Source organism: Adiantum capillus-veneris, chromosome 21 (assembly GCF_014529385.1).
Source record: "Adiantum capillus-veneris isolate H3 chromosome 21, ASM1452938v2, whole genome shotgun sequence".
NCBI classification, from domain to species: Eukaryota; Viridiplantae; Streptophyta; class Polypodiopsida; order Polypodiales; family Pteridaceae; genus Adiantum; species Adiantum capillus-veneris.
Window position 1 is genome coordinate 90657522 of NC_140951.1, and position 25004 is coordinate 90682525.

At 45.4% G+C, this 25004-nt stretch overlaps 1 protein-coding gene across 1 annotated transcript in view; it reads left to right on the top strand.

Moving 5' to 3' along the window:
• Nucleotides 1-24623, top strand: part of LOC147431327 (thioredoxin-like protein YLS8) — an 86756-nt gene extending 62133 nt beyond the window's left edge. Inside the window, exon 2 of the mRNA XM_086493930.1 lies at nt 23965-24623. Within this exon, the coding sequence (XP_086350056.1) occupies nt 23965-24273 (309 nt within the window). The 3' untranslated portion in view covers nt 24274-24623. The remainder of the gene's footprint in view (nt 1-23964) is intronic.
• Nucleotides 24624-25004: the final 381 nt, after the last annotated feature.

Below are 25004 nucleotides of genomic sequence, written 5' to 3' on the forward strand. Positions count from 1 at the left end.
ATTCTGATTATTTATAGAAGAGGAGGCTCTGGAAGTGGTTGCTTGTCCAGAAGATTGGGGTCGAAAAGAAGTTTGTCCAGCAGAGTATTGTCTCGAAGATTGAGATCCTGAGAAAGAACGCTGATTTTGACCACCTTGTCCTTGGTAATTACGCTGTGAAGAGCTTGCAGAATTGGAAACTCGATCACTAAGAAGGAAATTTTTGAATGGGCGCCGATTATTACCAAGACGCTCGACATAAGCGATTGCAGCATCCAGTGTGGCAGGGTTAAATTTATGGACATCATCTTGCAGGGAAGGCTCAAGTCCTTTAACAAAATTGTGGAGTTTGTCGGAAGGACTGAGAGTCTCTATCTCAAGAGTTAATTTCTGAGACTCCAAGATGTACGTGGTCAAGGAACCAGTTTGGCTCAGGCGGCGAAGAGAAGACCAGGCGTGAAAATCGGCATTTGCAAGCTCAAAAGCCTTGCAAAGAACACGCCGGAATTTGTCCCAAGTAGCGGTGATTTTTCCATCTTTAACGTGGCGACGCCACCAAAGGAATGCAATATTCTTTAGTAGGGAGCTTGCCAAAGCAACCTTCTTGCTTTCAATGAGATCGGTATTTGAAAATAAACCTCCATTTTGAAAAGCCAATGGTCCAGCATGCGCTTATCGCGGCAACCGTTGTATGGCTCGGGCAACTTTGCATCAATTTTCTTTTTTTGTGCTGTGTTTATTACCTTAAAAAGATATTTTAATTCAGGATTGTCTACCTCGGGTTCTCGAGATTCGACTTGCTTAGGAACTGACTCTGCTACCGAGGAAATTGAATATGTAGCTGGCTGCGTCCTCGAAGAAGACAAGGCCTGTAAGACATCCAAACGGGCGGTCATCGATGCAAGACCGGTGGAAAGGGCCTCCTGGAGGATGGACATCTGTTCTGTGAGGATGGCTATCGGATCGTGCGGGTGGAGCACTGCCTGTCTCTGACATTCTTACAGCTCAGAGGGAATATCTCGGAGAGGCTGGAGAGGTGTGGTAGCCGTAAAAGGGTGAAGCTGGTAGTGATGTTGCGTCCCACTCCTCTAAGAAATCTGGTCCAAGATCCGAATCCTCGATATCTTCCACCTCGTTGATAGGAGGTGTGTCGTCTGGTGTCAAAGGCATATAGTCTGGAAGCTACAACTCGCTTTGAACCCGAACCAAAGGCCGCTGGGAGATGATGTCGTTCACTGTATCCACGCGACACTCTGTCAGAGAATAGGCCAAGTGAGGGTACTGGCCCAGTATGTGCTCGTAGTGTGGCAAATGAAGAGGCTCGCACGTAACAACGATATGCCACACCACCCAGCCCTGTGCCAATGAGTGACATAAACCAGGTAATTTTGGGGCAACACTTCGGGAACCTCGTCTATGTACGAGAGAAAGATGAGTGGAACGTCGAGGGCGTCGTTGGCCATGACTGTGAACAAGCCCGCGTGCGCACCCGACAATGGCTAGAATTGGCAGCGCAGAGGATTAGCAGAAGAGGAGGCAGCAGATTTTCTTCACGCTGGCGAAGTCTTTTCATTGCGCTGGCTGCCGTTGGTGGCTCTTTGTTATTAGTTGTTTTTAATGTTGGGGTGCCCACTTTAAAATTATGTTGGGCGGCCGGCCAAAAACCCCTTAAAATTAAAAGGGTGTCCACTTTAATCCAGTGCTGGCAAAAAAAAATGAGACGATGATCTGTAGATTCGAAAGCTGCGTGCGCTGCGAGCGTGAGTAGCCGGGTGAAGGGGGCGCGGAAGCACTGGCTCGTGTCACTTGCGCAAGGAAAGGGTGCGACTCTTCATGGAAAAGCACAAATTGTCCATGCGAAGAGTCACCTTGTGCTGGAGAAACAAACTCCAGAAGTGCAATCGGTATGCCGCAACACCCACTTTGTCTGCCGTCTTCTGATTGTCTTTATGTACGTGTAGAAGAGAAAATTACCTCATGCTGACGTAGGTATTGTCCATCTTTCTTTTGCTTCCATACAACTCCGGGAAGGGGGGGGGGGAAGTAGCGGTGAGGGTGAGAGGCTCACAACCTTTGGGTCCTGGGAGAAAATTTTCTCTGATACCACTGTAAGGATTCTAGATGCTAATCCTTAATTAAGTACTTAAACTCATGATTAAGACTTAAGAAACTGAACTGAACTTAGAAACAAGACTTAGAAGACTCTGTGTTTGATTGATTGAATGTGTGATACAAGGGTTTCTTTTATAGGAATTGAATAGTCATCAGTGAAGAGGCATGTCTCTTTGTGAAGAGACATGACTTTAGGCGAAAAGACACATCCTTTCGGCGAAGAGCTGCAACCATTGGGTGAAGAGTCGCATCCGTAGGGTGAAGGGTTGTGACCAGTCGTCGAAGGAGTGTGGCTTTTGGCGAAGAGGTATGTCTTTTGGGCGAAGGGTTGTGACCATTCGAGAACAGGGCTTCTCCTGGGTTAGTCACACTTCGCATCTGCATCTGTAATGAATCAAGAAGAGTGTAACAAGTCACAATCGTGACAAGAAGTCTCGGATCTCTGTACGAAGTATGCAGCAAAACCGCTCTATCTGTTCTTTAAACGAGACCTTCTTAAATGATGAGGCTATAGCTCCAAAATCTCTCGCAATAAGCGTCCAGAGAATCTCCTTTGGTCATCCGAAGATGATTCGAAGTAGTTCGTATATCTCGTTCGTACTCCCAAGTCAGCCAAGAAGAAAAATCAAGAGCCTTTGAATTTCAACCATGTAACTGGAGCTTCCTTCCTCGGAAGAAGAGTGGATCACCATGTTCGAGCATCTCGGAACCTAGTAAAGGATTCAAATCGACTGTCCACCTTCGTTAAATTCTTTTTTTTTCTTGCTCTCGTCTTCAAGGAAGTCAGATTGGTTGGCTCTGTAGAAGTGCTTCTTTTCAAGAGTGCTTGTCCATGTCTTTCTGCGAGTACAGGTTCCGCTTTTTTGCACTCGTGTGTCTTTTCGGCTTTCCTCCCTACCTGAGAGAAGCAATGGCCACATGCCATCTCGAATAAATCTTATCAATCGGGTAATTCTGTAACAAATTGCTGATGTGTCAAAGCCTAAAGAATGGAGCCAACTTACAGAAGCCGGCCGAGGGGCCTAAACCCTAAGAAGAACAAGTAACAGAAGAAGTCCTACCAACTTATGGGGACCCTGTCGATGGGGCCCCAAGTGACATAATGGAAGAATGTCGATGGGGCCCCAAGTGACATAATGGAAGAAAATAAAGCAGGATCCGGACACACGCAAAAACTGATGACATGGCAGATTTTCGAAAATTGCATTGACATGATGACGTGGCAGGCTGTACGGATTTTCGTAAATTACGCTGGCAGCTTTTGGCATTGCTTTTTGGACCAAAAGCTTTTGAGTTTTAAAGGCTTTTCACTGTAACTACTTTTCAGGCCAAGGGCCTTTAAATATGAGATTAGGGCTAGTTCTCTGGCATGCTTCTTGGAGAAGGTGCAGAGTCTGGAGTACCGGCTTGTACTGTGTTGATGCAATATAGAGAAATACCGAAAGGGGCGCCAAGATTTGGGGCCAATACTCTCTGGGGTGGAATTCCGCCACTTCGTGTCGCGTGTCGTCTCTCTCTCAATTCAGTTGTTATTGAAGTGTTAAAAGTCTGTTCAGTGTGTTCTTTTCTATTGGCACGTGGTGCCCGTCTTGTGACAGTGGTATCAGAGCATCAAGCGTGTGCTTTTTTGAAAGCACACCGGTCCTACAACAGAACAGACAGAGCTATTGGAATTTTATTCGAGGTATCTTCGCCCTCAAACCCGGACTTATTAGCCACTTCCACCCTTCATCGCGCATCGGGCGCGCTCCCGTCTTGACCGCTCATGTTTTACAGGGCATAAGCCATTAAGATCACTCGCAAAGAAGGATCTGATATTTGTTTCGAGTCACTGTTTTTCTCAAAAGCAGTGCCATGCAAATGTTGATGTCTATAGCTACCAAGCCGCACACTCCAAGTACTTGGCAAGCTTTCAAGAAAAAAATTTGTCCGAAGTTATATGGTTTCTGACATCTTCCTTCAGAGTGCAACTTCTGGCAGAGTGGGGTATCTTGGAATGCTTGCCATGGAAACCCTAGCAGATTATAACTTGAAATTTCTCGACATCTCTCAGTAGATGTCTCTTCACGAGCAAATGACCTTGGAGGTTCGATATGATTGCTATCTCTTGGGAATACCTTCGCCGCCAAAGAAACACTATCTGTCCAAGAGCTGATGGACCATGCTGTGCTCGGCTACGACCTCATGGAAGGAACCTAACCCTAATTTTTGGTGCAGGTTTCAAGATGGAAAGTCAGTCGACTTTTCGAGCTAGACTGATGTCGAGATTTCTTTTTAAGTTTGAGTTCTGTTTGATCTTGTTTGGTGATCCTGTTTGGGATTTGTTTGAAATGGATGGTATCTGTTTTGAACTTGTTTTGGTGCCGATTTGAATTGTTTGACTCTGGTCTGATATTGGTTTCAATGATTGGTAATTTTACTCCCGGGTGGAGAAGTGAGAAATACTGTTTTTGGTATTGTTTGAACCTCGAAACGACGCAGGCCGATGCGGGGGGAGCGTTTCGTTGTGTGTTTGAAAACCTCGGAACGACGCGGGCCGATGCTTGGGGAGCGTTCCGTTGTATGCTAGAAAACCTACGAACGACGCAGGCGGATGCCTGGGGAGCGTTTGGTTGTATGTGTGAACATCCAAGCGACGCAGACTGCGGTCTGGGGAGCGTTTGGTTGTACAGTCCTCTAAGCTCATGGCCCGGACCTTTTTAGGTTATTTGCGAGGGGAGTGACGAGGTAGTCGTTGAGTAGCTTCATACCGCAGACCGTTTGTCTCGGGGGAGTGCTTAGCGGCACTGTTTGTTGTGTCTTGTAACATGCATATGTAAGCATTTGTGATGCATTGTGATGTGCCAACTACTGAATATTCCTAATTGGATGAGATTGCTTGGGTGTGTAAAATTTTTTAGTGCATCAAGACACCCGAAGAAGATCAGTACGGTCTGGGTGTGATGACTAATTTTACTACGCCGGAATAACAAGAGTTTCGATGTGGACGAAAGGAGAAGCTAACTCCTTGATCAAAACAGCCGAAAGGAGAAGCTAACTCCTTGATCAAAAGAGCAGACAGGAGAAGCTAACTCCTTAATAAAAAGAGCAAATTGATTGTCCCTCGGAATGTCTCTCGAAATGACCCTCGGATTTTTTTTTTTGAGCTAACTTGAGTTGTTTTGCAGATATGCTGTAATCACGGACGATTACTCTCTTTCAAGAAGGGGAGATGTAACAAACTGCTGATGTGTCAAAGCCTAAAGAATGAAGCCAACTTACAGAAGCCGGGCGAGGGGCCTAAACCCTAAGAAGAACAAGTAACAGAAGAAGTCCTACCAACTTATGGGGACCCTGTTCGATGGGGCCCCAAGTGACATAAAGGAAGAAAATAAAGCAGGATCCGGACACATGAAAAAAGTGATGACGTGGCAGATTTTTGAAAATTGCGTTGGCATGATGACGTGGCAGGTTGTACGGATTTTCGTAAATTACGATGGTAGCTTTTGGCATTGCTTTTTGGACCAAAAGCTTTTGAGTTTTGAAGGCTTTTCACTGTAACCGCTTTTCAGGCCAAGGGCCTTTAAATATGAGGTTAGGGCTAATTCTCTGGCATGCTTCCTGGAGAAGGTGCAGAGTCTGGAATATCGGCTTGTACTGTGTTGATGCAATATAAAGAAATACCGAAAGGGGCGCCAAGGTTTGGGGCCAATACTCTCTGGGGTGGAATTCCGTCACTCCGTGTCGCGTGTCGTCTCTCTCTCTCTCTCTCTCTCTCTCTCTCTCTCTCTCTCTCTCTCTCTCTCTCTCAATTTAGTTGTTATTGAAGTGTTAAAAGTCTGTTCAGTCTGCTCTTTTCTATTGGCACGTGGTCCTCGTCTTGTGGCAAAATTTTCAGGTGTTTCGCCAATCTCGGGTCCTTGGAGTACTTAATCAATCTGTTCACACATATGCCAATCTGCAGTTGACGTTTGTACTCCTTTCTGGCAAATTTGTAAGAAAAAGTTTGTCCAAATCTTCATTCTTTTCTTCAGTTCCCGCACCGGATTTTCAACTTTTCTTTGCCTTCCCACCGAGAGGTGTCATCTCTGTCAGATTCTTCACGAGAACCCATGTGTAATCTGGGATCTTTATGGCTCTATGCCTTGTAAGACACAACGATGAAGATGGGAGCGCGCCCGATGCGCAATGTATGAAGGGTGGGAGTGGCTAATAAGTGCGTGGTCGGCGCACGAAGATTCTTTCCCAAAAGCTGTGTGCGTTGTAAAAAGGATTGGATCCTCTATAGAAGAAGAATCTTTTTGTGCTTTGATCCACTGTAACAAACTTGGACACCCCAAGTGAAGATTCTACCGCGACACAACAAAGATTCACTTCAAAAACAGTTCACAATTCACACTTGAGTCGACACGGCACGGCGTAGTTCCGTGCCTAGAGATATTGGCCCCAAAGACTGGGGCCCTTTCGGTATTTCTTTTTGTATTAATCTGTGTTCAAAGTACAAGAGAGTGGGTAGGTGCTCACTCTCAGACTCTACGTCCAGATGCTCTGAGAAGTGAGGCCCTTCCCACTTATTTATTGTTGCAAGGGTTGCCCAAAAGCAAAGCCCCAAAAGCATTGAACTTAAAAGCTTCCTATTCAAAAGCATTTGTCCCAAAAGCTTGCGTAAATCAGCCATCAGATTTTTCGTACGCAATGCCACGTCCACAAAATCCGCAAACTCCGTACAGTGGCCACGGCAACCAGCCAGCGCAATATGCAGGGGTCCGTACTGTTGCCACGTGTCAGTGTGTGTCCGGGTCTGCTGCCACGTCACCCATTTGTGACAGACTCTCGAGGCACTTTAGATTAGTTGCATACCCATTGATTGCAACTCTATGGGAACACTCCCAAGTGCCTACACTTAGCAGACAGTGGCTGTAAAGCCTAGGCAGTAGATTCTACTCGACCCAACATTTATTCCTTATATGGGTGACCCCCAAGGGCACCCATTGAGGATAATTAGTACTCTTAGCATCCACACCCAATGGGCAGCCAGCCTCCTTGCGTTTTCCCATTAAAATTCCAGCATCCTCAGTCCTACAATAGTACTAGATCAGCGCTAGAGCTAGGAGTTTTCAGTCATAACCTCACCGTACCGTCGCATATCGAGCAGTCACGCCAGTGTTTTCAGATTTAGCCCTCACATCAGCCAGCGTTTTTCAGTTTTCAGCCCACCCTCAACATCAGCTATAGCAGATCAGCCATAGCCTCGTTGATGGTTGCAGATCCCGTTAGCTTCACTAGCGTTTTTGCATTTTAGCCCTTAGCCTCTCAGATCCAAGCATCGGTAGCAAGATCTGTCAGGTGTAGCGGAATTGAAATGGTGAAGATCTAGGTTTTACACTTCCACAAATGCTTTTCTTTCTTTCCTTGCCTTAGTGATTCCTTTTAGCTTGAATGATGGTTCCTTTTACCTTTCCCTGAAGGGAGGGAATGAGAGTGCGGTAGAGATGTGTAGAAGGAGAGAGAAAGAGAGAGAGGAGGAGAATGACATCCGATGGGGTCCCAACCAACCCTCTCAAGGGCCCTCCACAGCGTTGTCGATGTGGTATTTGCTTTAGATTGCGTAAATGGAATGTACACAAATGCAATACCTCAAGTGCAGACTCTACCGACTCGAATGATGACTGTCGCCACAGTAACTCCTCAAGACGAGGCACCTCCGGGGCCGATTTGATGCACCTTTGGATCCTTCTCGGTGTGGGATTGTAGACGGCCACCAAGGGGTAGATCTGTGGCTGGATTGTGCTCCCGACGTGAGAGGAATGAAGGGCTAAAAGCTGGCTGCAAAAACGCAGATTTGGCACGCAAAAAGCAGCGGATTTGTCGCAAGAATCAGGGCTGAAAATGCAGCTGATGATGGAGCAAATGATGGACAACCGTGTGAGCACTCAATGCGGCGAGGGAATGGCTGGGAGAGAGGTTTGATGTGCTGCCAAAAGCTCCGGGTTGCAGTAGAGAGACTAGTGTTAGTAGATCCGTGGCTCTTCTGGCGAGGGAAAGGGCTGAAAACTGAAAACACTGGCTGCTATGGCTGATCCGGCGCGGATGCTCGCGATGAAGGTTCAAAACGCCAAGGGACTGATCAACAAAAACGTTGGGCTGATCTTTGGCGTTGACTCATCTGATCCAAAACTCTGGCTCTACTGCTTCCTTTATAGGGCAAACTGTCCCTCAACCCAACAAATTAAATCATTAATTGATTTATTTTATAAGTTTTTGACCAAGGCTAGGTTTTGGGTGAGACTGTCGCATATCTGCTTACCTGGGAATTTATCGACGCGGGGAATGGTGTCAAAAGTGACAGCGGGAGATGTAATGAAGACAAGAACAGGCTCGTGATTTGGTGGGTACCTCGACTTCGATCTATAACACCTGCAATGCCAAACACATGAATGAACAAGGCACACCAGTGGAGAAGAGAGACGAGTGAGGTAGAAGAGACGGGACATTTGAGAGAGAGAGAGAGAGAGAGAGAGATCTGGAAAAGGCTCTCCTTGTTGATAGCAATCTGCTCATACAAGTGACCAACAGTAGTCTCGCACAGAACTGACATGCCCAATGGATAGACCCGAGGCACACACAACTGCGACTGCTATTGACAGTGTCAATTGCTCCTGCACATGAGACTCCTGACATGGCCACAACATGGGCTGGCTCCCCAATACGGATCCACCTCCTGGCAAAGGAAGAACTTGAGAGAGAGAGACAAAGGCCTCAAGGCTGCCAATGTGGCTGCCCTCTAGAGGAAGTAGGGATCTTTGCTCGCCTCGGCCTCTGACTACTATGCCCACCGAATGGGCTGCCCTAAGGAGAAGAGTGGAAGGGAAGATCTGCTGCCCATCGCCATGGAAGAAGAAAACCTGCAAGTGCTGCTCATCACCATCGCTAGAACTCCACTAGGTTGACCATGGAAACTATCACGAGACAAGGACGTGGCAACCGCTAACTTTAGTTGTTGGTTTCTTTCCAATGATTTTTGTTTTATTTTTGAGACCCTCTTTTTGACGTTGCAAATGGTCGGACATTGTATGGCTAATGTGAACGGTAGTTTCACCCGCAGATGGGAAGTTGGTCGGTCTTGGAACTCGTATAGTAAGAGAATGTCTAGGCTCAGTTCAAGATCATGTAGGTCCCCTCGTCGCACTTAGCAAGTTGGTGGATACTAGGAAGTGAACTCAATAAAGGCATAGTGCCAAGGTGGGGTCACCAAAGGAAAGTACCTGACAACTGGGCTACATTGCATTTTTGGATGCGGTCCCAGTGGGGATAGATGGTTAGATGACCAGTGGGAGTCCAACGGAAGCATCCCCTAAAATTTAGGGAATTGTTATTTTGGACCATAAAATCTGTTCCCGTCATTACCTCCAGAATGACAAGGGGAACATTTTAGAACTCTGCTGTAAAGTCAACTGGGCAACCCGTCGGGAGATTTTTAAGCAGGAAGCCCAAAGCGGGAAACTGCTTGTAAATGTGCCAAGTGGCACCTTTCCTCATGCAAAAAAGCTGGCGCTCGATTTCTAGCTGGGAAGGGCCTCATTTGCAAGCTGTCACACAGGTTAAGAGCTACTGACTGCAAGCTTTCCCTCTCATGTACAGTGTGGTGCAAGAAGTCATGTCTTGCACACCTCACACTGCTCTCTCTCTTCCCTGCATGCAGTAATGTGATGCCCCACAAGAGGGCTCTTCATTTGACTCATGTATTGTTGTGAGGTCTTATGCGTTTTTGTTGAGGCAAGAGCCTCTCTGAGCAGGGATAGGAGTAGCTAACTGCTGCTCCAAAAGCAGGCACCGGTGGGGGTGATAACCTCACTGTACAGGTGCGTTTTCAGCGCTGGTTATGTGCTGAATTTGGACTGTTTTTCAGCCATACGAATGCCAGAACCATTGGGAACAGTGCCCCACTGTTAGAGGACAGTTCAGGGACTGTTTAGAATTGAACATAGGGCAAAAACTAGTAAATACAGCGTGCTGAATTTACTGTTTTTGGGCAGAAATCAGAGGGTTTATGTGAGTGGAAGTGAGTTCCAGCAGGGGAATTGGTTTCGAGCAAGTTTTGGGGCTGTTATGTTGTTGAAATTTTTCCAGAACAAGTGGTATCTAGCTAGATACAGGTAAAGGATTAAGAATTCCCTGGACTCTTCTTGTAAGCTACCCTCTTAAAGAATAAAAAAATACCGAAAGGGGTGCCAATTTTGGGGCCTACAGGTTGTCGGTGTCTGTTTGGAGCATTCTAGCTTCCGAGTCGTGTGTGTGTTTTAAGTGTTAATCCCCGTCGCAGGTTACCTTTGCACGTTCTCTCTGTGTGTGTTAAAGTAAAGAATTTCGGGTGAAAGCCAAAGCCTACCGCCTAGGTTCCGTTGTCGGGACCTAAATCACTTTTTTCTCAAGAAGTGAGCCTCGGTTGTTTCGGGTAAAGACAGAGTACAGAAACGTCGGATTACACTATGGCCGACAAAGGGAAGGGCATTATGGAAGAGGGTTCCTCTTCGAAGGACAGACAAGGAATTCGTATGGTGTTCGAGATGGCAAGGCTTCAAGGATTCACTGAGGAGGGACCTGATGCATTAAAGTAAAAACAAACTCTATGTTTTATTTTGTACTTAGCTATGGTTTTGACACACTTGGATCTTGAAAATAAGGAGAGGTAGGAACAAACCCTATGAAAACAAAAAATTCACTGGATGCTGATTCTACCTGGTGGTCACTACTTAACAATCACTAGAGGTGAAGAATAAGAGTCAATAGTGAAAGGGAGGAGAATCTTATGCATTATGGAGTTTGAGTCAGCAAAATATTATCAAATTCAAGAATAATTCACTTGTGGACACAAGGCTTGCACGTGGAGTCACGAGGGGACCACCTGAAAGACTTTTGGAAGGGAAAAGACGGACACATATGTTTTGTGGAATTTTTCTCTATTTTTTCCATTGCAAATTGAAAAAAATTCAACAAAAAGTTAGCGAATCTCATTGGAGATTCGATCAATCACGAAGAACCGATCTTGGCTCTCGAGTGGAGGTCCAAAGAACCCCCACGGGAAGTATTGTGTGCGCATGATTCGTCAGTACGCATTGTTCAAGTGTTTCTTTCGTGATGGTTTCTTATATTTTAGTCACCGTCTTTATGTGATCCCTTTTCATAGGCATGCCATATTGTACGATGAACACGATTCACTCATGAATGAGCACGGATGTATGCGGATTACTCATGAAAAGAAGAAAAGTTTGCATTCAAGGAATTCCATTCCATGTTTCTTCCTTGGCATGACACAATATCCGAAAGAGCACAAAAAGGATTGAGCATCAAGCATCGGCATTTCCATTGTGATTTGCCACAGTTAATAGATTTAAATCAGAAAGACAAGTTTCGATTCCATTGTTTGCGTGTGTTTGATGAACAGTTTGGCACTCCGTCTACATGTTTATCTACATTGCATGCACAGTCTGAAGACTAGAATTTTTCCAGTCACTTTACATGGAATGGGTATGTTCATGTTTTTGTGTTGGAAGTGGTTTTAGGAATTTTCATCCTCGGAGATTCTTGAAGAAGGTAGACGCATGACTATAGACGAAGTTGAAGCAGTGAAGGAGCCACAGATCACTTTGTGTCGCTTTCGGCGCGGCCCAAAGAAGCAAGCGTTGCAGACCTTTATGAAGTTCAAGTATCGCATGGACCCACGCATTAGAGTGGGCCGGCGAAGAGTCTTCTAGGATTCCAGACTCTATTGGCGTCTCCCTCGACACCATATAGTTCGGTACCAGTATCTCACTTTGAAAAGGAGGGGATGTCACGTGCACATCTAACCCTATGTGTACGTGGATAAGCTACTTCATGACTAGGGTTCAATTCAGTTCAGTTAGCGTAGGAAGTGCTCTGGCACTTTTGTGAGTCTGGTCGCAGACCGTGCATGTCCAGACACTTAGAATAGATGCATATCTCCGATTGCACACAGCATGATCATCAGATTACAGTCAGAACCCATTAGGAGCATTTTTACAGTGCATAGACCTATTTTTCCTATTTTAGCCATTTTTCACTTAATCATTAATAAGTGACTTTGTTGGGAAACTGGGTAGGGCAAACTGGCTAAGCAAGTATATAAGAAAACCTAGCGCTAGCACTTTCTAGCAGAAGAAGCAGCAAACCGTAGTGGAAGTGCACCTTCTCAGCAAGACCAGCATGAAGACCTAGCGTTTTCAAGCTACCAAGACAGCCAGTGTTTTTCCCAAGTGCAGATCAGCCCCAGTGTTTTGCCACTTGCAAATCAGTGTGGCGTTTGCAGTTCTCCTAGCGTTTTTTTGTAGCAGAGACAGATTCAGCCCTAGCGTTTTTGGACCAGCATTCCAGCCTAGCGTTTTGTAGATTCCCGGCGACACGCCTAGTTTTTGGATCAGCGTTTTCGGTTTTCAGCGTGTAGACTCCGCACCGCAAATCCCAAACCTCGCAGAACTCACCTTTGTGCAACAAATTCTCGCCGCACGGTCAGATCAGCCAACGTTTGCAGATTCAGCCCGGAAAACGCAGATTTCAGCATCTGGGTTTTCAATGCGCTGTCGTCGCATCATCGTCATCGCCGTCGTTACCGATCATATAGTCAGAATTCAGCAAATACAAGATTTGCAGATTTCAGCCATTAGCGTTTTCAGTTTTCAGCCCGTCTCGTCGCCGTCCTCATCGTCGTCGACATCGTCGGCAAGTCCATTGCATTGTAGAGATTTGTGCAATCAATAGTAGATCGCTCTCGCCATAGAGAGTGGGGCCTTCGGAGGAGGGTTTGACAACATTTTGGTGTCGTATTCTTCTCTCTCTATCTCTCAGTCTTAGCACCTTCATTCACAGTGTTTACCACTTTGTTTGTGATCATTAGCACTCTCTCACTAAAGGAACGGAAGGCTCTCCCTTGCGTAAGAAAAAGGAACCTTCAGCACAGTTCGGAGCACTCACCTTGAGCAAAGTTCAACATTCACATCCGTTGCACCTAGCAGGAAGTGATCCCCTCTGGCTGGAAAATGCTAGGTACGGCAACAAAAATGTTAGGTATGGGGTTGCCCAAAAACGCTAGGTAACCCCTCCTCATACATGTGGCGGCTGGCCGCCATACTGCCCAATGAGACACCCTAGGGAGGTCGCTCCCTCTGGGGCTGGTTTTCACAACAGAAAGGTGGGCCCCCCTACTTACATATATAGGGCCAGCCCAAGGGCTGCCGACCCAAGGATCAATCCTCCACGACCTGCCCTAAAAAGGCCACATGCTGGGATAAATAGCAAAGGAGGGACTGAATGCCTCTAGGGTCCTGGGAAGTCAATGGATTGCAAAGGGGATGAGTACTCTCTGGCAGAAGGAGCCTACTTGGCTATGGAATTGAGCCAAAACTGGAGCTGAACATGGCTAAAGACAACCCGACATGAGAAACCTACCTCACAATGGCCGGGCACAACCACAAAACAACCCTCACTCCCTAGCACCTGTCCCTGGGAGAAACTGGGACCGGCTGGACGAATCTGGAGAGATGCATGAACTCTAACAAATGGCTCATTGATTCCTCCAACCTAAAACTATATGCACCTCATACGAAATGCCCACCATAGTGTAATAACATCTGTCAAAACGCTCCATTTATGCAAAAGGGTTCCAAAACTGGAAAATTGGCTCTAGAAGTCGATGAAGCATGCCCACGTGGCACATGGAGCCATGTGCACATGACAAGATCCCATCAACATCTCAACATCTAGGACCATTTATATCAGCATTTCTGCAATCTAAAGCAAATACCTCTCTAGCGATAGAGAGGGGGAGCCCTTGGCCTTTGGAGGGGGGTTTGGGACCCATCCGGTGTTAGTCTTCTTCTCTCTCCATCACTCAGAGAACCTTTACTCACAATATCATTCTCTCCTCTCTCTAGTCTGTTGCATATCTCTCACATGAAGTACAAGGAACTCTGTCATGCAATAAAAGGAAACTTGAGTACACACTGAGCACTTGATCCTCAGCATTCACCATAAATTGCTTCCCTTGCACATTACACCGGAACAGAATCCTCTACGCCATAGACACGTGTTGGCTGTAATGGCATATAGTAGCATGTCCATGTGGCACATAAAGCCTTGTGCATTTGAAAAGCATTTTGTAAGTGTGTTCACCCTCAAGTTTCATTGACCATTAAGGGGGGTAGATAATTGCCTCCACAACAATGGAGAATCAATGTTTTTCCAAAGAAATTGAAAAAATTGTGGCCGATTTGAGAAGATACGTACATCGAGAAGATATTTAAAAGACATCTTGGCCAATGGATTGACTAAACGAGTTACCCTCAATGTCAGGCAAACAAAAGCTAAACCCACTGATCACTTTTGGTCCAACATTGCACACACGGAAGCAGCCTCTGAAACCGGCCTGTTCAATCCAAAAAGGGTGGTAGACTTTACTTTAAACCTTGATTTAGCTTTCACCCATTTAATTTGTCGTCCACTTTACCTGTACTTTCAAGACACAACAAAGGGGAGAGGGATACAGGCTACTAGATTGCACCTGTATGAGTAGACCGACACTAGATTGGCCCCTAACTTAGGCGCCCCTTTCGGTATTTCTTTATTGTTCAAAAGAGGGAATAAACGTTGTCGATCCCTACAAGCTGCCCCGCACACACTTGGCTGAATTTCAATTGTTCCGGCCCGATTTTGGCAACATAACTGTACTAGGACCCTTCACAGTCAGTATTCCCACGCATTGACTGACTTTCCCGACGCATACGGGCACTTTGCAAAACCTGGCGAGAATCTGCAGCACGCTGAATTCTCTGTTTTCAGCCCCGAAAATGCGCCAGATCACCTGTACAGCAATCTCCTCGCGTCCTCGAACCTCCTGGGGGTATTAGGGACCGTTTAGGGACAAAACCCTAAACCTGCAAAAATACACAGCAGGCTGCAATTTACTGTTTCGGGCTCCGTTTCGCGTGCCGGTCGCATCCGTAGCAAGTCCTCGAGCTCCCGCACCTGTAGGGCTACTTGCCCTTTGAATCGGACGAGATTTCTGGCGTGAAACCTCTCCGAATTCACCTGTACCTGTGGGAGATTAGCCGCTAGCTAATCCAGTACCTGTGCAAGAGGCTCTTGCCTCGGCAATCGCGCATGAACCCACACAACTGTACATTGGTCAATTGAAAAGCCCACTAGAGGGGCATAACATATTGCCATAGGGGAGAGAGAGGGCAATGCGTAGCGTGCAGGGCATCACTCCTGGCACCGCACTGTACATAGGAGGGAAAGCAAGCACTCCATAGCTCTTAACCTGTGACAAAAACTGAAAATGAGCCTCTTTGCTCTTCAAATTCAGCGCCCCCTTCTCTTGCATGAGGAAAGTGCACCAGAAGGTGCCACTTGGCACATTTATAAGCATTTTCCGGTTTCGGGGTTGCCGCCTAAAAATCTCCCAACCGGTTGCCCAGATGACTTCACGGCAGAGTAAGAAAATGTTCCCCTTGTCATTCCGGAGGTAATGACGCAAACACATTTTCAGGTCCCAAAATAGTAGTTCCCTAAATTTTAGGAGATGCTGCCATTGTATCTTTCTAGGTCATCCGACCCTCTTTGTACACTGTGGCCACATCCAGAACTGAAATGTAGCCTCTGTAGCAAAGGATTCTCTTTGGCTAGTCAATGACCCCACTTAGCTAACCATAGTCCTTGTCCAACCTTAGTGCTCTCTTGCCCTCAGGCCTGGACTCCCTCTGGACAATTCCACACTAGCTATGCAATGCAGGGCAATTAGATTTCCCGAGGGGTGTTTCCAAAAAGTGAAAGTAAATAGATAATAAGAAAGAAATCAACAAAAAGGATAGATAGTAGTCACACGCTGGTGACATATCTCCCTCTTGAAATCTCAAACGTCCTCGTTTGCATCTATGTCGTACATGCTCCTAGTCAACACTGATGTATTCAACACTTGTCGACACATGTACGACACATACATGCTCATTGTCAACCCTGGTGTATTCAACATCTCGTCGACACATGTATTGCCTGCGTGTGACCCCTGTCCCAATGACATAGTGGTAACTTCGCACTCTGCCATTGCTTTGAGTCACTAACTTTCCAATGACAAAATGGTAGCTGCACATTTTGCCACTGTCTTATAGTACACGTTGGATCCCGTAACACTTTCGAGCATACCCAAACCAACAGTTTAAGAATGCAGTTACACATGTACTCTTCTTTAATAGAAGCAATTTCCGTATCCTTGACAAACTGACAAGAAATACTCACTTCTATAGCACCAACCAAACTTTTGGACATTCCATAAGAGCAATTGCCAAACTGACAATCTGTACAGCTCTAACATTCATGTAACAGGTATTTCATTTGAGCTCACTTTAAATACCATGTACATCATTTGTTTCAAAAGCCATTGTCACACTGACAATCCATGTAGCTTTGAAACTCAAGGGGTGAAGGTAGGTTGCAAATTGAAGGCTTCAAGGTAAAGTGATAACACAGTTGGTGACTCTGCAAGTTCACCTTCTTCCATCCACTTAGCATCCATTGGTGGATAGTTTCTGAACTTTACCAAGTAACGCCTAGCAACCTTGCCTTTCACTTTCCTTTCTTTGTGTGCCAAAATCTGTTCAGGGACCAAGATCTCGTAAAGTTCCTCGACTTCCGGCTGATCTTCAGCTGGCATATCTTCTGGCACATCACCCACATAGGGTCTAAGAAGACTCACATGAAACGCATTGTGAATCTTCCAACTGTCAGGCAATTTCAGCCTATATGCAACATCACTGATTATGTCGCACACTTGAAAAGGCCCATAGTAACGCATGCTGAGCTTTGGAAACAGTCTTTCCTTGCCCTTCATCTTCTTTAACCTTGCCTTTTCAAAGCGCAAAAGCACCCAATCACCAAGTGAATATACCACTTCACGACGGTGTCGATCAGCTGCTTTCTTTTGCTTTGCCTGAGTCTTTTCCAAGGCCACTTTGACCTTCTTGTACATTTCATCCATGTCCTGAACATACTTATTTGCTTCAAATATCTTGTCCTTTGTATGCAGTATGGGAGGAACTTTCTTGCCACCTTCAACTATCTCAAAAGGTGCCTTGCCAGTTGATGAATGCATTGTATTATTGTATGCATACTCCACCAATGGCAAATACTGCTCCCACTTTCCTTTATGCTCTGACACATAGCACTTCAGCAGATCTAGGACAGTAGAATTTGCCTCTTCTGACTGCCCATCTGTTTGAGGATGAAATGACGAAGAGAATTTGAGCGTGGTGCCCATATTCTCAAACAATCCTCTCCAGAACAAACTAGTCATGCATGGATCACGGTCGCTAACAATCGACTGTGGCATGCCATGATACTTGAAAATATTGCTCATAAACAAGCGTGCCATTTGATCTAGCTTTATCTTCTTCTTGACAGGAATAAAATGAGCTTGTTTGCTGAATCTGCAAATAATGGTCCAAATACCATCGTTTCATGTCTACGTTCTCGGAAGATCAAAGATAAAATCCATAGCAATACTTTCCCATGGTTTATCTGGAATAGGTAGTGGTTGCAATAACCCTGGTGCCTTTTGGCTGTCAAACTTGACCTTCTGGCAAATTAGGCATTCTCGCACAAAGGCATCCACATCTCTTCTCAATGTAGGCCAGTAGAAGAATGTCTCAACCGCTTTAACTATAGCATCGATACCACGATGTCCTGCATATGGTGGGACATGACTCTCTTCCATAACTTTGCGTCGCAATGGCTTTGTGACACACAATCTGCCATGCATCATCATGAACCCGTCTTTAAGAAGATAGTGTTCATGACGTTGTCCATCCATTAGTTGCTCGAAAACCCTTGCAAAATCTTCATCATTTGCATACTGTTCTCTCATATCATCAAGTTCATGATGATAAGGAATTGACACAGCTGAAATTTGTGGCTTCCTTGACAAGGCATTAGCCACAACGTTCTTCTTGCCTTCCACATGCACAATCTGAAAATGGAACATTGACAAGATATTTGCCCATCGCATATGCTTCTCAGATAACTTTGTCTGTGTCAAGAAGTATCGCAAGGTCTGATGGTCCGTTTGGACAACAAAGTCTGCACCTAGCAGGTAGTGTTTCCAACTTAAGAGCGCATGAATCACAGCCAGTAACTCTTTCTCATAGACCTGCATGGTCATCTCTGGCCCTTGCAAAATTCTGCTCTCATAGGCTACTACCTTGCCATCTTGCATTAGCACTGCACCAATGCTACTACCACAGGCATCACACTGGACCACAAATGACTTCCTAAGATCTGGCAACACAATGACGGGATCTGAAGTCATCTTTTTCTTTAAGAGATTAAATGCTAAAATCTCTTTCTGTGTCCATCTAAAGGTGACTGCCTTCTTTTGAAGAGCATGTAAAGGTGAAGCAATCTCAACGAAATTTCGGATAAACCGTCTGTAATAGGAGCATAGTCCCAAGAAACTTCGGACATCGTGCACCGTCTTCAAATCTGGCCATGACTTGATCGCTTCAACTTTTGCAGGATCCATTCTGACACCAGACAATGTGTCCAGAAAGTGAATCTCTTCTAGAAAAAACTCACTTTTCTTTGCATTGATGAGCAACCTATGACTGCGTAGCTCTTCAAACACAATGGCCAAGTGATGCCTATGCTCTTCTTCATTCTTTGAATAGACTATCATGTCATCAAAGAATGTACCAACAAACTGCTGGTGTGGACGGAAAATTCTGTCCATCATCCTATTGAACGTAGTAGGAGCATTTGTGAGACCAAAGGGCATCACTAAAAATTCGTAAAGGCCAAACGTCGTTCTAAAAGCAGTCTTGTGCACATCCTCTGATCTAATGCGGATCTGATGGTACCCACTCTTTAGATCTATCCTGCTAAACATAGCTGCTCCTTCTAATTTGTCCATAATGTCATCAATTCTAGGTATAGGGAACCTATTCTTGATGGTATTCTTGTTCAGTGCACGGTAGTCTATGCACATACGCCATGAGCCATCCTTTTTCTACACCAACAACACTGGAGAACAGAATGGAGATGAACTGGGCTGAATCAGCCCCTTTTCTAACAGCTCCTGTACTTGGCCCATTATCTCTTTCTGCTGAGCCGCACTAACCCTGTACGGAGGCTTATTTGGTGGGCTACTTCCTGGCACCAAATCTATCGCATGGTCCTTGGGTCTCTCTGGCGGTAATTGAGACGGTAATGAATCGGAAAAACAGTCACTATACTGTTGTAAAAACATTGACCTTTCTTTTTCTAGCACAGATAAATTTGATTCATCACAATCTGACACTTCACGTGCAAAAACCAAGTACGCAGAAAGATGCTTTTTCATTACAGAAGTAATAGCAGAAGCTGATACCGTGGGAATAGACTCCCCTTTAAGCTTTACATCCAGAATGTGAGTTTTTCCCCTGCTCTGTACAGTGATCTTTTTGTTGTAGGCATCCATGATTCCCTGTACACGAAACAACCAAGGAATACCTAGCAACACATCACATCCGTCCAGTGGCATGATGTAAAATTCTTCAGCATCTACATAGGACTGGATATGTAGACGCAACTTTCCAATGATGGGTGTCACAGCCTCTGTATGGCTAGGACATGCCAAACCTGCTTCTGCTGTATACCCCATCTCTTCAGGTTTGATTCCCAACTTTGAAGCCAATTCTGGGGAAATGAAGTTGGCTTTGGCACCTGGATCAAAGAAGATAAGCACTGTTTGATCCCTGACTTTTCCCCATGCTCTGCAAAGCTCAGTTGCATTTGAATTTGGCTTGTCGCCCACCATATCTGGCACTAGACCAGCCATGGGCTTCTTTCCTTTCTTGTCCTCGTCTTCAGAATCAGTTGGCCTTTTCTTTGTAGGACAATTGTAAGCAATGTGGCCAGGCTACTCACAAATAAAGCATTTGTTCTCTGTCCTCAGGACCTTCTTTTGCTCTTCAGACTTGCGAGGAAAACGTCTTTTCCATTTCTTCGCTGGTCCCTTTTTTGATTCAACCGAAGCTTTGCCTTTCCTTGCGTTGGCTGGTTCCTCAGTCACTTTAGGAACCTCCTTGGAAACATACTTCTTCGCTGAATTTGTCTTGGCTGATCCTTCCTTGATGCCAGTATTGAATTCACAATCTTCTCTCTTGAGCAAACCATTGCCAGTGTTTGTTACCTCGATGAGCTGCGTCAAAGTAGTGACTTTGGTCTTCGTGCAGTATTTTCTCAATCCTTTGGGTAGGCCACAACAGTATTTTTCAATCTGTTCTGTCAATGGCTCAAACCTATAGGAAGTTATTGGAAGTAGAGCTTTCCAAAACTTCCGATTGTAGTCATCCAGATTCTTGCAAGTAGCAGCATTAAGCTGGTGCCATTTTGTCATGACATCTGCTTCAAAGTCATCAGATAACCATGCTGCTGCAAAAATATGCTTGAAGTAAATCCATGTGGACGGAGCTTGTCCTTGAAGCAATAAAGTTGTCCACCATTGTCCTGCATTCCCTGTCAAGAAAGTGGCTGCCTTGCGGACCTTTGAAGCCTCTGTAAAGTTTCCCCTTGCATAGGCCTTGTCAAACTGTTGGAGGAATGAGAGAGCCTTCTTCCTGTCATCAAACCCTGTAAAGGTCGTGAATGACACACCTTTGCCACCTTCTTTGTACGGAGTTGGCTTTTCCAGCGGCGTTAAATTGTCATATGGAAGTGACTGAAACATGGGAACACTGTTAGGGTTCATTCGTGTTCCTTGACCGCAATTAAGTTGACCTGGAAACGCCATATTTGTAATTCCAGCCATACCAAAATTTGCTTGCGGCATCCCAAATTGGCCCTGAGTGCTCTGAAACCCTGGTAGCATTCCCGTGACACCATACATGGGGTTAGGCATCATCGTTTGAGCACCCCCAAACATTGTTCCTGGCGTGTAAAACTGATTTCCAGGTGCATGACCAGCAATACCGATCCACCTCCAAAATAGCCAGGGTGTACTGAAGGTGGTGGGAAGACCTGTTGCATAGCTTGTAGGTTGCTTCCCTGCCCATTAGAACCAGCTATAGGTTGTTGAAAGGTGGCGGACTGAACTGGTACAGCTTGAAAGACTGGCATCTCAGCCACCTGTTCTTGCACCTTAGGCATAGGTTGTGGAGACTGCATGTTCTCCGTCAAGTATACAGGTGTTTCCATTGACTGTGCAGTATGAATCACCTGTGCTTGAGCCTTAACAAGCTTTTGACTATGATCCAGTGACCCAACTTGCTGAGACGGAACAGGAGGTTGTAGAAAGGCTAAAAACCTCGGATTCTGTATTACTTGTGTGAACATAGCCACAGCAGTAGCCAACTGGGTCCTGAATATATCATCATCCGTCTGTGGTGGTCTTGAGGACTCACCCACTTCATGTGTCTGTTGACCCTGTGACGAGGAAACCTCTTCAGTCACATCATCTGGTCTGTCAGCCATAATTGCTATTTCCTGTGTCTGGTCTATGATTCCCTGTGTCTTCAAGCCCAAACTGACCAAGGCTCACTTCTATGGGAAAAAGTGATTTAATCCCGTCGATGGAACCATGAAACCGGCCTGTTCAATCCAAAAAGGGCGGTAGACTTTACTTTAAACCTTGATTTAGCTTTCACCCATTTAATTTGTCATCCACTTTACTTGTACTTTCAAGACACAACAAAGGGGAGAGGGATACAGGCTACTAGATTGCACCTGTATGAGTAGACCGACACCAGATTAGTCCCTAACTTAGGCGCCCCTTTCGGTATTTCTTTATTGTTCAAAAGAGGGAATAAACGCTGTGGATCCCTACAAGCTGCCCCGCACACACTTGGCTGAATTTCAACTGTTCCAGCCCGATTTTGGCAACATAACTGTACTAGGACCCTTCACAGTCAGTATTCCCACGCATTGACTGACTTTCCCGACGCATACGGGCACTTTGCAAAACCTGGCGAGAATCTGCAGCACGCTGAATTCTCTGTTTTCAGCCCCAAAAATGCGCCAGATCATCTGTACAACAGTCCCCTCGCGTCCCCGAACCTCCTGGGGGTATTAGGGACCGTTTAGGGCCAAAACCCTAAACCTGCAAAAATACACAGCAGGCTGTAATTTACTGTTTCGGGCTCCGTTTCACGTGCCGGTCGCATCCGTAGCAAGTCCTTGAGCTCCCGCACCTGTCCAAATTCACCTGTACCTGCGGGGGATTAGCCGCTAGCTAATCCAGTACCTGTGCAAGAGGCTCTTGCCTTGGGAATCACGCATGAACCCACACAACTGTACATTTGTCAATTGAAAAGCCCACTAGAGAGGCATAACATACTGCCATAGGGGAGAGAGAGGGCAGTGCGTAGCGTGCAGGGCATCACTCCTGGCACCGCACTGTACATAGGTGGGAAAGCAAGCACTACATAGCTCTTAACCTGTGACAAAAACTGAAAATGAGCCTCTTTGCTCTTCAAATTCAGTGCCCCCTTCTCTTGCATGAGGAAAGTGCACCAGAAGGTGCCACTTGGCACATTTATAAGCATTTTCCCGTTTCGGGGTTGCCGCCTAAAAATCTCCCAACTGGTTGCCCAGTTGACTTCACGGCAAAGCAAGAAAATGTTCCCCTTGTCATTCCGGAGGTAATGACGCAAACACATTTTCAGGTCCCAAAATAGCAGTTCCCTAAATTTTAGGAGATGCTGCCATTGTATCTTTCTAGGTCATCCGACCCTCTTTGTACACTGTGGCCACATCCAGAACTGAAATGTAGCCTCTGTAGCAAAGGATTCGCTTTGGCTAGTCAATGACCCCACTTAGCTAACCATAGTCCTTGTCCAACCTTATTGCTCTCTTGCCCTCAGGCCTGGACTCCCTCTGGACAGTTCCACACCAGCTATGCAATGCAGGGCAGTTAGATTTCTCGAGGGGTGTTTCCAAAAAGTGAAAGTAAATAGATAATAAGAACGAAATCAACAAAAAGGATAGATAGTAGTCACACGCTGGTGACAGCTTCATGACACTTAACTCACCTTAACATATTCTCCAATTCTATTATGTCCTCGGGAAAAGCTGATTTTTGCCTTGGTTGTCCATACACATGTCTCTTTCCTCCGGGTCCAAGCCGGTTACAGTCTATGTATACCTCCTAACCCGTCAAATAGTGACAGCATCTCTTCCTTGCTAGTATATGGTTGACTGAATTTCATAGTCATCTTCACACTGTTTGCTGCAGTGGATTTTAGTGTTTTGCATGAAGTAGAGTAAATCCATAAGTTTTTATGGCTTGGTTGAGGGCCTGCTCGGAAAGGCTCACTCGGGCAGCATCGCCGCGCAGGGCGCCGGGGTGGGGGCTTTGGTAGGCTAGGGCTGCACGTATGTAAGTAGGAGTTACACACGTTAATCAAGAACCCAGTTGTAGGGTTGGAAGAACTATTAGCATCCTAAGGCAATTGTGGCAGAATGTCGGCAACAGTGCTCAATGCAGGCAACGAGACTCCAGCAGTCGCACCCGGGGGTAGCTAACTACATCCAAATGGTGGCCGAACAAAAGTTAAAAGAGTGCAGGAGACAGCACTAGCAGGTTGCAGCCCCAGCCCCCCCCCCTCCCCCCAAAAAAATAAATAAATAAAAAACTTAAAAAATCCCCCCCATGCGGTTGCAAGCAGACACACAGAATCATAACCATAGGAGAAAGGTAGCAAAACACAGCTGCTTGCTGTGGCTTTACACTACCGATGATTAACAGTTGAGCCAACATCAAGCTGAATAAATTATGTATAGCTCGTAATAGATTTGTTTTCTCTTTGTCCTCGTGTGGTTCTAATGTCGTGATTCATTGTTCAATTTTTATTTCAGATGGACGAGGTACTGGCCTCAGTTGCTGAAACAATAAAGAACTTTGCAGTGATATATCTTGTGGACATCACAGAAGTACCAGATTTCAATACAATGTATGAATTGTATGATCCTTGCACCATCATGTTTTTCTTCCGCAACAAGCATATCATGATCGATTTGGGGACAGGAAACAACAACAAAATTAATTGGGCCTTGAAAGATAAGCAAGAGTTCATTGACATTGTTGAGACAGTTTATAGAGGAGCAAGGAAAGGACGTGGTCTGGTTATTTCACCCAAGGATTACTCTACGAAATACAGATATTAGACTAGCAACCATTATGGCTATACTTTGTAGTGGGGGGAATCAAAAGCCAAGGTGGACAATGTCAGTTCTTTTCATACGCGATGATTTTGTCGATCTGACAATTGCAAATGTGGGGTTATTATTGGATTTCGTACTCCAGGCTCAAAGAATTGGGCCGCCCAATTTTTTTTGGCCTGGCTGGGTGAAATTTGTAACTTCTAGCTTCTTACATGTAATCTTTTATGTTTTGAAGCCCTACTGTTTGAAGATGACAGAATTCATGCATCTTGTTGAATTTCCCCTCTATGGCGTTTGAAATCCGATGTATGGTATTTTCTATGGGTCTAAATTATACTCTTTTCATACTTTCATATCCGTATGCGTATGTTTGGCAGATGAAAAAGCTATGGGTGAAACATGAAGTGTAATGCTATCACATTCAAGTGAAATGGGTGTAATGCTTGGTGCTCCTATCGAATAATTCTGGTTTAATGGTGGATTGAAGTGAAACATTTGCTATGTTCTTTCTATGCATGTATATGCATCACGTATGTGCTAGCCACTGTATTCCTGGTTGAAAAGCAGTTCTTGATGGAAACTCAGTACGCAGATCTTTTTATAAATGTGTGCTCGTGTGTGTGTATGGTAGTAGATCTTGGTACCTAGTTCTATTTCTCCTGTTGGGCACTAACAGCATACGTGGGAATTGTCCTATTTAGTCAAATACTGTGCACAACGAAGTTAAGGGTTAC